This window comes from Channa argus, chromosome 15 (assembly GCF_033026475.1).
Source record: "Channa argus isolate prfri chromosome 15, Channa argus male v1.0, whole genome shotgun sequence".
In the NCBI taxonomy this organism is placed as follows: domain Eukaryota; kingdom Metazoa; phylum Chordata; class Actinopteri; order Anabantiformes; family Channidae; genus Channa; species Channa argus.
In genome coordinates this window covers 9,575,708-9,591,760 of record NC_090211.1, presented here as the reverse complement: position 1 = coordinate 9,591,760, position 16,053 = coordinate 9,575,708, and the positions used below count along the sequence as shown (strand labels likewise).

Below are 16,053 nucleotides of genomic sequence, written 5' to 3'. Positions count from 1 at the left end.
CACCCCCCCATCGCCGCTCCTTTACCACTCTGGGTAGCAAGGGAAATGAAGGCTTTAGGAGTTCATTATAAAACAACAGCAACAGCAGCAGGGGATAGGCCTCCTGGTGCCACAAACTATCCCTTTTCATCCCTCCATCCTCATCTTTTGCCTTCTGTCGTTCAATTTCTCTACCCCAGTCTCAACCCGTTGTGTCAGTGCATCAACTTGGTTGACCTCAGACCTCAGAGAAATGACCAACATATTTGTGATTTTTTTTAAATTTATTGTCTGAGAGGGGAAAATAATATTGAGTCAAGGGATACATACACAGGTGTTGTTGATTGAAAACCATGTATCTATGAAAGGTCAACTTTTCATCAGCCAAGAAAAAGAGGCAGGTTTTTAGCTTTGTGATAAATACTTAGTCCCGTCATCTCTGTTCCTGGGGATTGTAAAACAAATGTCAGATAATGTTACCTGTCGGCTGCCAGCTATAGTTTGCTAATAGTAACTAATATTTAGAAAATATAAGCTAGTGATCATGTCAGAGCAAGTAATGCAGCAGCAGCAAAAACCCCAGAATGTGTTGAATTTGACAGCTTTGCACTTTATTTTTTTAATAAATCAGTTATTTATTTATTAAAAACGAACTTTCTATTTTTTCTCTTAAAGGTTGTACATTTTGTCTTCAATCCACTAGTGTATCATAAATGGAGTTGCAGGAATGTCAAAAAGTTGCTTTCAATGTATTTTGTTTACACAAACTTTCTCGATTTTAAATTAGAGGAACAAAGAAAGAAAGAAGAAAAGCAACAATGATTCTCTGTTTTACATAAGGAAAACATTTTACATTTTCTTATTTAGCCCTTGGCACATTTACCTAGTGATATTTGGCTCACTTCTTTGTGCTGTCAGGAACACCAAACAGTTTTTGCCTCTCTTTAAGTTACATATAAAAATATCTAAAGCTTGCCCCAGGACATGCAGTATATCCACTACACTGACAGATAATTTACTCCAGAAATACAATAGATTGTATGTTTGTAATAGAGATTTTTCAGTTAATTAAACTTGTGAGAAAAACTGAATAATTTTGAAATTGTCTGATAATTGTCTGCAATACTTGAGAGTCTCATGTTGATGTTCTAATAAGGAATAATAATGTTTAATCATAGTAATTAGAGAGCAACATCAAAAGCTAGAGTACACACTATAAATACCTCATACAATAACCCTCTGTATACTGTAGCTTCACTGAGTGGAAAGTTATGATTCATGGATAATAGGACGTAAAGTGCTCTCATCATCATACTGATGTGGCTGATTGTAACTTTCTAATGGTGTTTCGAAGGTCAAATGCTCTGTAACACAGCATTCCTACGAATCATCATCTTTGTCATCGTCATCATTATAATTGTCATCATGGTTATTGTTGCTGGCCAGAGGCACAACACCTGTAAACAAGCCCTCCATCCCCCCACTCCACTCATCCACCCCTCCTTGCTTTTTACTGGGCTGTTGAGGGTGATGCAGCGAGACCACAAACCTTTCAGATGAAAAGGAGGGCAGGGTAAAGCCAGCAGGAAGTGGTTTTGCTTGATGCAGGGTGCAGAGTTTCAGGCAGATGTACGGCATTTGCTTCTCTGTTGAGTGTGGAGTGTGTGTTTTTGTGTATGACAGCACAGTTGAAGGTGACCGCCTGCAGCAACTGAACAAGCAACAAACAAACACATGGCTTTTACAAATTTATGTCCATTTATTAACCTTATTTGATTTAAATAAGAATGTAATGCAACAAGTTGATAGTAAAAGTTTATCTTTTAAAATGTTTATATATTTAAAAGAACTGTACAAAAGTCTAAAAACTGATGCAAAGGAAAGAGTGTGTATCCACAAAGGGAATAACTCTGCATAGCTCATAAATCTGACTATTTTTTGCCAAAAATGTGAGGTAGAAAATTATGATTCCGCATTGTCATACACCTCATATACAGTATACATAAACATATAATACAACCTGGCCAATAACAAATAAAGCTTTTGGGGCTAATGTGCACTTTTGACCTGCACACATGAACACACAGAGTTGGACATAATTATTAGGGAGTGAACATGGTGATTTTCTTTGATTAGCAATTTGGGAAAATAAAGAGCATGATTGGCTCACTTCAAAGGCATCTAGAACAAAGATGTGGCTGAATGAGACTTTGAAAAACAAATGGTTGAGTCAGGCAATTTTAAACTTGAAAGTATAGCAAAAAGTGTACCTCTGTACCGTTAAACAGAGAAAATGGTGGGGAATGGTATGAATAAATTAAGCATTTTTCAGTCTCTTGTATTGTTTTCAAAGACATTGTCTGGGGTTTTGTTTGCCCTTACCCCGAGTATTTCCTTTTTATCTGCTGTGCACAATTAGGCTACATGTAGTGATTTCCATAGACATTTCCATAAGAGCAACTGAAACCCAGCTTTGTTCTTAACAAAAAGAAACTCAGTTAATGCACATGAAGAGTCACAATGTATATCAGTGGCACTGACCACCCATCAAGCTTCCAGTGATTCTATTCAAACATATTAGAACTAAACAATTTCTAACAATTACTTGTATATATTGTATGATATGCAACAAGAGCAGTGTAAGTGCTTTTTACTGAGAAACGAACCCTTAGAAGTTCTCCACAGCAGAAAATAAAATACAGCAGACAGAAAGACAGGCAGGTAGATTCCTCTTCAGGCTCTTTTCCTTAGTGGCAACACTCGATTACAAGACATTTGAAAAATAAAGCAGCAGTACAACAGACACAATGACTGATACAATAAATAGTCAAATGAAGATGGACAATGACTGCTCCTCTGCAGAAGGGGTTTGACATTGTATTGCTGTTGGCATTCTGTCCAGAGCTGGTCCTAAGATATTGTTCCCCTCTGTCCCAAAAGACTGGGATTTCAGAGCATCCAATGAGAGGAACACAGAGAAATTTTAAAATGTCTGCACCTACTGTTACCTGCTGCATATCAAATCAATGATGAATAGCCAATAACAAGCTCTTTCATGTTGCACGTTTATGTTCCTCTTAAACAATATGTAACTCAGATCTGCAAGGACAGGCTCTGATGCGAGGTCCTTCAGCCATTAGGAGATTAAAGTCTCTCACATTTTTTCATTGACTCTTTTCTCTTTTGCCGGCCTTCACACATTCTCTAGACATCTTCTGTCTCATAATAAGTTTATGCGTTTTTGCAGGTATACACCTCCTCCTCTCTCACACATGTCTGACACTCCACGTGGCAGCACCAGCGTACCTGGCAGTGGCAGGACAGGCTGGTGAGACGCATGGCTGTGTTGTAACCTCTCCCACAGCACAGACTCTGACAGCTGGTGTCTTTGGCGCAGGACCGGCCTCCTGTACCCGGCGAGTAGCGTGAGGGCCTGCAGAAGCTAGGAGATTCTTCCAGGTAGACCAGATCAGTAGTTCGGAGGCTCTGGCTTTGACGACGGGGCCCTGCAAGCTCTGTCTCCCCAGTGGCCGCGTTGGTGACACTCAATACTCGCACTGCAGTGTCGTATCGATACTTCAGCAGCCGCCCAGTGTCGTGGAAAGGCGACAACTGCTTCCAGCAAGTCCGGACGGCACAAGAGCCGGAGACACCATGACACTTGCAGGTTGTTTTCAGGCCGCTCTTCACTGCCTGAGATTGGAAGAGAAAAAAACATGGGAGGGAAAAACGGGGGGGGGGGGGTCAGTTCCTTCAGTATGATCCATTACCTGGCCCTTATCTAGGGGGTCTATCTGGACAGAGCGAGACAGTTTCCTGCAGGGTGAGTAAAGGTATAGGGATGGTGGTCTGCACCTAGTATACCTTCAGTCAGAAATTTTGACATAATTGATTGAGGGGGGTTGTTCAGCATACCATATTTCATTTACCTCACATTTCTCACATGGACAGCTCTTGCAATTTTTTAGCTTCAATGTGTTGAAACTGGCTCTGTCTGCTTCTCTCCTGTCTTTCTTTTTAAAGCCTCAGGCAGAGGTGACAAACAACACAGACGGTGGAATCTCTCCACCCTGTTTTTAGTACATGCCTGCTCATGGAAAGCAGTGATAAGAATTTCTGTACAAGAAGCGCCAAAAGCTGTGGCAGAAGTTAGCGATGGTGCAGATGCAGGTTAATAGTTCAGTGAGCTTGATGGTCAGTGATGAGAGTGTGATCACTCAGCCCTGCTGTCTTGGTAGGGGCCAGAGATAGGTCATTCAGAGGGAGCCAGAGGATGCCTTTGGTTAAAAAGTACTGGAATGAACACCTCAGGGGGTTCAGAGCACCATTAGTGAGAAAATGTCATGTTTTTGTTAATGTGGGTGCTGGTTCCTTCTCAGGCCTCATTGATGACAAAAACATTTAAATCACTAAGGATGAGATAAGATAGTTGCTTCCTGTTGAGTTTTTCTAGTTCTAAGTGTAAACTACTGTACAGGAGCAGGAGCCTGAGGCCTGCTATTCCGGAGCTCCACCGACATTGTTATGAACATTAGCTGGATTTATGAAGAGCAGCTTGATTCAGTAAGGGGAAAAAAATGCTTGCTCGTATATTAAAAAGAGGCCACGATTATAATCGTTCTCTCTGACATGAGACCTTTAATTTGCTGTAGGCCCGCACAGCAAGCTTTATCATGCCTGAGAACACCTGGCTCCAACAATCCCACAGCCATCTCGTCTCCTTGGTACACTGCCTCACCCTCTGCCACTGTTTTATCCACCAAGGCCAACAACTGCAGCAAATAAGGGGGCGTTTGTCTGGCTGGCACTGAGAAAAATATGCAGGTAAGGATTACAATTCTGCACGCTCTGATAGTGCAGGAGTGTGTCAGAGGTATAACTGTCATGTACAATTTCAGCCCCACTAATTGAGCGTGTGGCTCAGACATGGGTGATGTTTTTTACGCCTTGGGCTTGGGAGGCAACTTCATCACGAAGAGACTAGAAGACCATTGACTAAGGAACAGTTGCCTCTGTTTCTTTGTGTTTGTTTGTTCACGCTCACCTTAATGCCAACATTGATGTTGTGGCTGTCGACCTGAGCCCTCAGGTCCTTGCTGACCCTCTTTTGGCCGAGGAACTTCTTGAGAAACTTGGTGCTATATTTCAAGTTGTCACCGCATACCCCCCACTGCCACGCTTCCCGATGTTGGATGCCGGGGGAGTCGTCACACGTGCACCTCTCCATTCGGCCTGAGCTGCACGCTTTGGCGAGTGCATGGGTCAGTGCTGCGGAGGACACTGCCAGTAGGAAGGCGGTCTCCTTGAATGCTGCGGTAAATACAAAAGACATCAGAAGAGGTGGAAGAACTTTGTACAGAAAATACACAATTCACTTAGCAAATGGCACAGTTTTAAGAGACTAATTTATAGTTTACAATGGCCTAAATTTTGAGATTTTTATTTTAATCTTTTTATCCAAAATGTTTACAGAGTGCTCACTTTGTTGTTCTGGTTAAAATAGCTTCAGCGTTGCCATGTACGTTTGCTTGTATCATAAATTTTGTCCTGTCCTTTCCTCATAGTTTCTGTCTGTTATTTGCTTCACCAAGAGCCATCAGCAGGGTATATTTTGATCCAATTAATTATTATTTTGACTAGGAAGGATTTTCCTAGATGAAAGTGGGTAATCACGCCACCCTTTTCCTCTGGGAATGGGCGCTTTCCCGAGACAAAAATAACCACAGGGCTTGAGCACTCTTCGCCACACCAAATTTCTTGGCTTTCTACTCCCTCATTAGCTCTATGCTGACCTGTTCATGTTCTCCCACACACTGATATCCATATGCGTAAAGTATGGAAGCTCCTAATGCATTTTCTGGGTAAAGCAGACCCGCAGGGTCTTGTAAGATATGCAATCGGGTGATTTAGTATGGGCATATCAATTTTTCCAAGTGTAGCTAATCAATGCTTGTATCAGGCTATGCAAAACTATCAAGTAAGCAACTCTTCACTTAAAAAACTTATACTCAAACTTGTGTTCAGATACAGAGCAAATTAATTTTATGCTTGAAGCTAATTTCTATGCTGTAAAATTAGTAATATAAATAGATATAGTTCACATATTTTTGGGTCTAACTTTATAGTGTATAAAGAAGCAACAGCCATGAAAACAAGAACTGAACATTTTGTTTCTATATTTTTTTGTCAGTTGACAATCTATTATTAATATGCATTTAATATTTTTTTGTAATGATCAAATTAATCTGAAATATTAAGAAAAAATGTTCAATATAAAGTTTGATAAAGCTAGACAAGAATCACATTTGATTAGTACAGTCTCCATTCTTAGCTCGAAACCTTTCATTAAGCTCAACTATAAAAAAATATGCTTATCCTATTTATTATTTCTTCTCTCTCGCTGCAGATGGTCACTTGGTTTGAAGATAAATTCTTGTTGCCATCAGCTTCAGGGCCACAAACAGGCAGATGTGACACTTCGGAAAATTGTGGTGTGGATTTCAGAGACACTTTGAATTCCTTTTTCTTTTATTACAAACATGTAAACCAAGTGAGTTGGGAAAAAAACAGCAGTTTTCTCACCGGCCTCCATTTTTGGTAAGTAAAATCCAGAAAAGATTTTACATCATTGAATTTAATTGCTATAAATCACTGACTAAATGACTGACTTACCTCTCTTTAGGAGGCTTCCCCTTCCATCCAGACTGCAGTTCCAGCGCTCATTCCTAAACTGATACCGACACTCCAGGAGGCTGAGGCGCACCGACTCCCGCAACGTCTCGGCCAAACCAGGCTCCCTGCGACACAGCCTCTTCTGCCGCCTGGTCAGAGTCATTTGCTCGCACTGCTTCAAGTGGGCCTTTCCATTGGGAGGTTCACTGGAAAACGGACCTGGCAAAAAAACCAAAGGTTCCCGACCTGCCAGTCTTGTAGATTGAAAAAACAAAAAACAGTTGTAAGCCAATAAATGTATTTTCCTCCATTTGAAATAAAGCCATACAACAACAGTGACACTGGACATAAATATTACTGTCGTTATTTGGTAAAGGGACGGAGACACTGTGACAAATGTGTGGGGTCTTTGCACTCTTCCGTCTACAGTCTTGTCCCGTAAAATGTTAATTTCTCTAATTGTAAATTCAATAAAAATGTAACATATTTACTTGGGGAAGTCTATTACGTTCTTTTTAATGATTTATGTCCATATTGGAAACAGCAGGAATTTAAATAGTAGACCATAAATTTAAAAAAAAAAACTTAGAAAACTTGTTCTGGAACTACACTGTTACAAGACTGTTAGTTCAGTTCAACTTATTACGCGTAGGTAGTTTGGATAAAAAATAGAAATGCCATTTACATGACCTCTTTAAAAAGATTAAAACAGCAAAGGTAACCAACAAATATTAGGGGCACAACTAAAAGGGAAATTATCTGACCCAAAATAAGCTGCAGCATGCGAGAGGAGGATGCAGAGTGCAATAAGTCGCAATAGGCAGGCGGTCCGTGGGAGCCTGGAGCGCATGGTGCCGGGTTGGCGCTGCTCTTCATCTCGCTGATTCTGTAACAGAGAAAGTCTGTGCCGTCTGGTCGGCGCACATCTTTAAGGTCCCCTACATGCCACTGCACAAAGACTTTCAATCCGTTGGCTTGGCCCAGTAGTCCGCTGGGAGGCAGTGCCCATTGGGGGATGCATCATCTTGCTGTACCCTTATTGGATTCTCGATGTATTGTCACTGTATGTTCCCTCCCACTGTTAACACCACCCAGGTGGATAGAGCTGCAAAATGACTAGATGAAGCTGCAGTGATACAACTCTCCAGTGCACCTGCTTGCTCATCTTTGCGATAGTCATCTACATGAATCAAATTCTCTAATCGACTTTTTTTTATTGGCCGAGGCATTTAAACACACTGCGCGTAAATGATGCCAAGATGTCTTATTGTGATCTCAACAGAAAACACAAGTTTTCATTCATTGTTTCACATAGATCTGCTCTTCGCATAAATTGCTGTTCCGTTGGTCTTTAAACACTACTTAGTGTCCAATAGGATATACTCTATAGTTTGGACATGAACCTCATTGTTTTATGATTACTGCCCCTAGACAGCATAAATCCATTTTTTTCTGCAAAGAAATTGAAGCACAACAGCTAGAGATTAAGAGAGGTAAAGGAGTTCAAAAGGGTGAAACAAACATGGTTCATAATAAATACACAATAAAACTTAATAACATTATTAACGTTAACCATACACTCATTGTTATTTCAAATGTGTATGGCTTTCAGGAAAAAACAAAGAAGGAGCCCCATCTAGTGGATTAACTACATAAATTCAATCCGGGAGTAAGATATCATTTGGTTAACTTTGCACAAAGCTCGGATCAAATCTGAGGAGATGAAAATGAAGAATAGAACATATGAGTCAAATAAAGCAGAAAAGCAGCTGTTTTGCTCAGGTCAAACTTTTTATTTTTATTTTATTGATACATATATTTGTCCCTCAATTTCTACATTCCTCCTACACTACACTACACTGATCTGACAATTAACTGGGCATTTGTTTTTAGCCTTGATAAAGAATCAGGCAAGCATTATTGTTTTATATTTTATGGCATATGACATAGGACTTTTTGACCAATAACTTTTTGAGATTTTTCTGTTGTGCTCAGTAATGTCAGTGCCAAGGCCATTTGTTTCTTGTTAATACATAAATAAATTAAAGCATATATATTTCATTCTGTGGAACTGGTGTCAATATGCAAAATAATATTGAATAATATGCAAATGTGGGTATTAAGTTAAATAAGCTGAAGTAATGTCAGGTATATGTGCTGTTGGGGGTATGTTTTCTTTTTCTTTTTCTTTTTTACAAAGAGGTGGTTTGGACCCCAAATCATCTCAATTTAAAAGTCACACACACTCCATTTCTTTTGCAGGCGCTAATGGCATCTCGAAGACCGCCACAAACGAACGAGAAGAAGAAGAGGAAGGAAAAGGATGACGAAGAAGACGACGAAGAAGACGACGGCGACGCCGGAAATCGCCATTTTGTTGTTGGAAAGGAGCAGTGAGGAAGGCTCGAGAAGCATTTGCAAAGGTACAAATTGTGTTTTTAAAAATATATATACGTGTGTTAGTTATATATTTTTTTAGATTTAAACCAAGGTGTAGATGAAGAACATATTGATCGCTTTAGTGTTACAGTTTCCTGTAACGCTAAGTAGTGGGAGGTTAAAGCCGGATAATCAGAAGTTCGTTAAGTGTTTCCTTAGCAGTTTAACTTTAGCACGGCATAGGAAGTTTGTAACATTGACGATAAATCTCTAAATACAAACGCCTCTTAAACCGTTTATACTTACAGTTTTACTTGTGTATTCGAAATGACCTCTGATTTGTATAACAAATGAAAAATTACCGTCGGCGATGATAAAAACATAGGCTAGCAAGCTAACACTAATGAGCTGTCACTTAGCAGTGCATAGCTAACAGATAGCGTTAGCAAGTCATTTTCCTCTTAATGGCTATCTTATACGCAAACTTTGAAAAGCTGTCAGTTAATGCTACACAGTTTTCCAACTACAGGCTAACTATACATTTTAAGCAGTTATAACTTGCACATAAGCTAATCAAAGTTTCAGCCACGGTTATTATTCAGAAATTAATACAGAATATAATACTGTATATCTATTACAGCTAAACAACTCTCCGATGTCTCCTCAAGGAAACAGGAGCATCGACTTTCTGTTCGCTCAAAGGATCCTTAACTGCACTTCCTTATCCGTCTGAGGTGCCTGAAGATAAGCTAATTCTAGATGAGTTTACATTCATGTTGGTTATAATGTAACAGAATTGTACAATGATTAAAAATAAAGTTTGGTAAACATGAAAGAAATTATTTTGGTTCTAGGGATTCAAGAAAAGAATATTTCATTATCTGTCAGCTTTTATATTGATCAGTGCAAATGCTACACTAAACACCCCAGAAATTGTTTTTTATTTGAGCCTTGAGCCATTGAAAAATCATGGAGGGGTAAACTGATCAGAATACGAGTCTGGACAGACATGTATTTCAACTCCTAATACCAGTGGTTGATGTTGGCATACGATTGGGATGCAATAATTGCACCTCTAAAACAGTACAGCAATGTACATTAAAGAAAAGAGATTACAATGAGATATAGTGGAATGTTTTGTTCTGTGGCCCCAAGTATTATATACGTCAGACCTTATTAATTTGTGTTTTCAAAAAAGGAACCAAGCCAACCCTCGGTATTTCGTGTTTTGTTAGTTTCAAAGCTAAATTTGTTGAAAAAAATATATTGTGTCCAAACTGCTTTTAGCGCAGCCTCAAAATATTTTATTTGCTTATTTTTAAACACTTAATTGAATATCATGATCTACCATTGTCTTTTTCTCTGCTACAGCTGTTTTAAGTAGAACTAAAGCTGAGACAATCACAGAACTGTGTTGATCATGGAAGTGTCTCCCTACATACACCAACCTCCTTATTAAAACAATCCTTGTATTGTCCCATAGTGCATGTAGTACATTAGCGTAACAGGAAAACAGGAAGACTAGTTATTTATGGACTTAGTACACAGCCTAACCTGATTTTTTTTTGGGTGGAGTTACAACAGGTGATTGCACAGGGTTGGTTATGTTAACTCAGTATAGTATAGTAATAAGAGGCTAACTATCCTTAGTTAGAAGTAAGACATGCTAATGGCTGTTCAATAAGTAAGAGTTACCCTTCTTTTGTGTTTGATGGCAATAATTGTTGTATCTCTAAAATTATTAAATTTCTTGTGAGTCTCAAGACAAGATTAGTTCATGCTGTACCTATTTATCTGTTAAACTGTCTGTGGGTGAACATTTGAAGTGTGATGTTGCTGTAGCTGTTTACAGCTGCTGTTTTTGGTCAAGACAGCTAACTCATGTCCGGTTAGTTTACATTATTTTACCACAGGAACACACTGTAACTGTGATGATGTTGTGATATGCAGCATCATAAAGTTCACACTGATGGTAGAAACACAGTCAGACCTAAAGCAGTTGACTTCCTACAAAAAATTAGAATATGGCTGCCCTCAGCTACTGTTGGACAGGGCTGATTGGTTGAGTAGGGGTTTGATGGGAAATTAATCTGCCACCATTACTAGTTGTTTAAGTCAGTGGTGAGCAATTTGTGGACCATGACATTCTGGTCGTGGAAGTCATCCTTGAAGTCATTGCAGAACATTTCTTTGGGATTACAAGACAATTGTCATGATAATAAAGAAAAAAAATAAACCTGTTTCCGCCACAAAAAGGTATGACTTCCTTTAGCCTTTTTCCTGAGCTTTATTCAATAAAGGTACATCTCTATGCTATATTAATAGATTATTTATCCATTTTTTAAGCTATAATTGTCTAAATATGTTTGTGGTTTGAACCTTTGACTTGTTTGAAAAACTCAAACTGGCTGGAGAACCTGTTTATTTTATCACTCCTCCTTGCTGTTTTTAAGCTGAAAAAAAATGTGCTCTCTTTTATTTACCAGTGCTTATCTCTGTTGCAGTCTTTACCTGATCATATAAGAGAGTGAAAACTGAGTGAGTAAAAACTCAGGCATGATGCCTTCCAGGCTAATTGTCAACAGAGATTGTTTAAAAAAACTAAAACATCTGGACTACCAGAAGTTTGGCAGGTGCACGAAAAGACCACAGAAGTATGATTTACAGCTGTTGGTTGGTAGAGGCTCTGGAGAAATTGAATTGAAATGTGACAGCCCGGTGTGGTAATTGCTTGTGACCCCAGAGCTGCACAAGTTAAGTCAAATTTAAGTTGTACGCAGTAGTGCTTCATACCCTGAGCCATCTAAGATGGAAGTTTAAGTAGTTTAATAAATGGATGCTCAATTAATTCCCAGTGCACTATTTTCATAAGAGTCATCTGTGTGACAAAAGATTGTCAAGTGCATTAACAGTTCTGCTTGCAATGGGTGTCTGTGGTGTTTCAACATTGTTTTCCTTGGGAGGAGCATTGACAACAGCTGTGTGCAAAAAGGGCAGACATTTCATGGTTTACGTTTCATACCAAGGAGTCTCTTAACAGACATTGGGTCACAAGTCTACCAATAATGAGTTAACTTCTAATGTCTGATTTCTTGCAGTTTGGTTCTACTTTTTTGGACCTGACAACTATACTCTTTGTCCTCCTGCAGGTGCCAAGATGGGGAATTTTGCTAGCCTATTTAAAGGATTGTTTGGCAAAAAAGAAATGAGGATCTTGATGGTAGGGCTGGATGCTGCTGGAAAGACCACCATACTGTACAAGCTCAAGCTGGGAGAAATTGTTACCACAATCCCTACTATCGGTGAGTCCCTACCTGGACCCTCACAAGCTAAACAACAGTGGCTGATGTCTCGCACTGTTTTTATTTCTTGTATCTGTTTTTCTTCATCCCCAGGTTTTAATGTTGAAACTGTAGAATTCAAGAACATCAGTTTTACAGTGTGGGATGTTGGTGGTCAGGACAAGATCCGGCCACTGTGGAGGCATTACTTCCAAAACACACAAGGTAAGAGGCTTCCATATGTTTCCACCTATCACAAAGTCTGTTGTACAACTCCAGTGTTGGTTGAATCTTCCATTACATGTAAAGACTATTGTCTGCTTCCTTCAAACCTCATGTCTTTTCCATTCACAGGCCTCATATTTGTAGTGGACAGTAACGACAGGGAGCGAATCGGTGAGGCAAAGGAGGAGTTGATGAGAATGCTGGCTGAGGATGAGCTAAGGGACGCTGTACTGCTTGTGTTTGCCAACAAACAAGTGAGTTTCTGTAACTGTCCATTATTAGCTGGAGAACCCATCACCGCCTTTCACCCTACCATTTTTTTAAGGGGGGTGCCCTGCCCCCCCTTGAAGGTCAAGTTAGTTTTATTTAATTTCATTTTCTATATAGCATCGGGACAGAATTCATTTAAGGTTACCTTTCCTACAGAACAGGTCTGTACCGTGTTCTTTTGTTAAACAAACTAACTAGCATTATGTTAATTACACAATGGTGTGTCATTTCTTTCTCTACATGATTGCACATTTACAATTCTCTGCTTTCTGTATTGGACACAGTGGAGTTCCGCCCCAGTGCAGAAAAAAATATCTGTTTTTTTTTTTTTTGTTTGTTTTTTTAAACGCTCCCCAGGGCGGTGAAGATGGCAACACTTGCTCTCCAGGTCAAAGTACAGAAAAGAGCCCAAATACTGCATGCTAGGGAATTTATTAATCATGGGATTGGCCCATCTTCGTTTTACTGGTATATATCGTATAAGAATGAGTGTTGTTTTGAACATGGACATACATAAGAGCTCAGTGTAAAATAAAATAACGGGCAGAGACATATAAGACTTATGTCCACAATTCTATTGTCCCAGAGCATGCTTGGGGACTTCCCATCACTCCTACATCATCTCATGTAACTGCATTTCACACATTCATCACCCAGCCTGTCATAGTAATGCGGGTTGGTTTCAGCTTCTTTTCTACTTTGCATAGCCCACGGTGTGCAAATGAATTTGATTTTCTTTTCTGTGTAAGGTAACAGGCTAGTACTAGGGCTACAATTATTATTAAAATTAGAAATTAACCTGCAGTTCTTTTCCTATGATTAATCATTAGGTCTATATAGCATTTAGAAGTTGATTTATCTAGCTCTTCGTCTGTTGACTTTGATTGTTAGTTGCTTTTTTCCTCTGTTTATTTACTGTTGTGTTCGTTTTTGTTCTTGTCAGGACCTGCCCAACGCCATGAATGCAGCTGAGATCACAGACAAGCTGACCCTGCACTCCCTGCGTCACCGTAACTGGTATATTCAGGCCACATGTGCCACTAGTGGAGATGGTCTCTATGAGGGTTTAGATTGGCTTTCAAGCCAGCTGAAAAATGCAAAATGATCCATCCCCTCCTCTTCTGTCCGTCCTCTTAGTTGGCAGTGTGATGGAACACTGCACTAGTCCTCACTAAGTCCTCTCCTTTCCTGTCTTTTCTCTGAAGAGTTGTTCCTTTGGCCAGTCCTCCTCTGCATCAGTGTACTGTATGGGTGTGTTTGCATGGGTACTTGCAAATAAATGTATGGCTGAATGAATGTGTATGTGTTTGTGTGTGTGAGAGAGAGCCAAGTGGGAGCATCCCTGTTGTGCCTCAATACAGTTAATTCTCAAACACCTCCTCCCTCGAGTGTGAGCACATCGAAAGGCCATGAAGCAAAGAATGACACAGCATGGTAACCTGTGTAATGTTTGATAAAATACAATACCTGACCTCACAGTTAAGATTACAGTGAAAAGTCTGCTGGATTTGACTTTCAGCAGTTGCAGCAAACACTGGATGCTTGCATCTGTTAAGCATATTTTTTGACAATTTTTGTTTGGCTCTTCCATGTCATGTTAATGGTCTGAATGTTGCATCCTCCAGATGTTTCCACATTTGTGGGATAATTTGTTTTCAGTCTTTAAATCCAATTTCAACCCTTTTCTCAAAGTTATAGCTCTAAGGCTTATGAACCTTTATACACTGACAATTACAAGATGCACTGTGGACAGGTCAGTACATGCTTTGGATGCATTTTATATGCATATGGTTGTGTGACTGGGAGAGTGCTATGTGAGTGCCAGCTACATCAGTTGACTGGAACAACAAGGCCTTTTTTAGAGTTGCTCCCACTGTGGCTTTTTATATCCTGGTAGCCTTATTTTCTTTTGTTTGAATTTTTGGGGTTAAGGTCTGTTTTGTATGTTATTTAGTTTGTGTGTTATCATTATTATTATTTTTTTAATGTTACAATTGATGCAGTCATGACCCGGTTTACTTTAGCATGAGCTTTAGTGCCAGGTGTGCAGCCTTTTGAATAAAAAGCTTTCGGGACCAATTGGTTGGATTCAGAAGGGCTTGTGTTTGGTTGAGTTTTGGATTCGCCTGCAGAACATGATATCTCCTCCTCCTCTGAGGACACACATGCTTTTGATCAATTTGTCATAAACAGTACTGTTGGATTCTGTTTGCTCCAGCCTGCTGCATGAATCAGCACTGTAAATGACTCCTCCATGCTTCAGGCTTTATGCTGTTTTCCCTGTGTGAACCCAGGGGGCTTCCCCTGCTGTTATTTACATCATGCCCCTCACAGCCTCATCAGCTTGCACAACGCTGGCCTACATGAAAACACCAGTTTATCAGATTTTGCAATGACCCATAGACAATAAGTCACCCCATTTCTCCACACCAGCAGATAGTTAAACTGTGCAAATAAGAATGTCACACCAGTTCCGCACACATCCACTGATCCCAAATATCCCTCTGATTGATAAGAAAACACCCCTGAAGTGAGGGCGACTTTTAAGGTCATCATATCACACAGACCTCTAAAGGGAAATTAATTTTCCCTTTTTTGTTTTTTAATAACTGGATATTTAGATATTTTCTTAGAAAGTTTGAGTAACCGAATGACTAATCTTTGGGCTTTCCTTGTCCTTATTTTATTGTCCCTCCTAAACATCCGTTAAGTTCATAGAATACGTTTCACAATTTGGTATACAACAAGAAATACAAATGTATATAATGTTATGTAAGAAAATGTATTTCAACTTGACATCATCCACTTACTCTTGTTCAGATGTGAAGCTTTAATTTTCAAGATTGTTTCTGTACAAAGGTTTGTGCATATGTATTTCTTCTACTTTTTTAAAACTCATCTTGTAACATCTGAAAAATACACTGTAATAAAGAAATCTATTCTACATCCGATTTACTGGCCTCTTCATTAGAACATCTTTTAAAATACATTTCAAGGTGTTGTGTATATAATCAAATAATTCCAGAAAAAGTAACATTAAAATCTTAAAATCTCATTAAAATGAACATTTTTAATTGAATAAATAAATTAATAAAATTGAAACTTGTTAATTACCAAGTGTGGATCAGTTTTTTTCCTGATAGAAACTTATATTGTTGAATGTTTTCATTATTATAAAAAGATGTGGCAGGAACGTGAGACACTGTTCAGATTTTCCTGAGCAGTAAAATGTACAGAATCAGGCCTT

The 16,053-nt window shown here is 39.2% G+C and overlaps 2 protein-coding genes across 3 annotated transcripts; one reads left to right on the top strand and one right to left on the bottom strand.

Moving 5' to 3' along the window:
- Positions 1-1,715: 1,715 nt before the first annotated feature.
- Positions 1,716-7,866, bottom strand: wnt9b (wingless-type MMTV integration site family, member 9B). The gene is made up of 4 exons (XM_067477035.1): positions 7,416-7,866; positions 6,652-6,905; positions 5,024-5,289; positions 1,716-3,672 (listed from the first exon to the last, which is right to left on the bottom strand). Exons 1-4 carry the CDS (start codon positions 7,499-7,501, stop codon positions 3,211-3,213), a joined length of 1,068 nt encoding a protein of 355 aa, XP_067333136.1. The 5' UTR covers positions 7,502-7,866; the 3' UTR covers positions 1,716-3,210.
- A 1,074-nt stretch (positions 7,867-8,940) lies between these two features.
- Positions 8,941-15,757, top strand: arf2a (ADP-ribosylation factor 2a). Of its 2 annotated transcripts, XM_067477037.1 has the most exons (6): positions 8,968-9,074; positions 9,671-9,764; positions 12,180-12,332; positions 12,426-12,536; positions 12,666-12,790; positions 13,750-15,757. In XM_067477037.1, exons 3-6 carry the CDS (start codon positions 12,188-12,190, stop codon positions 13,909-13,911), a joined length of 543 nt encoding a protein of 180 aa, XP_067333138.1. In that variant the 5' UTR covers positions 8,968-9,074; positions 9,671-9,764; positions 12,180-12,187; the 3' UTR covers positions 13,912-15,757. The 2 variants fall into 2 exon arrangements, with proteins under 2 accessions (XP_067333137.1, XP_067333138.1); XM_067477036.1 differs by lacking the exon at positions 9,671-9,764 and having other exon boundaries at positions 8,941-9,074.
- The last annotated feature ends 296 nt before the right edge of the window (positions 15,758-16,053 follow it).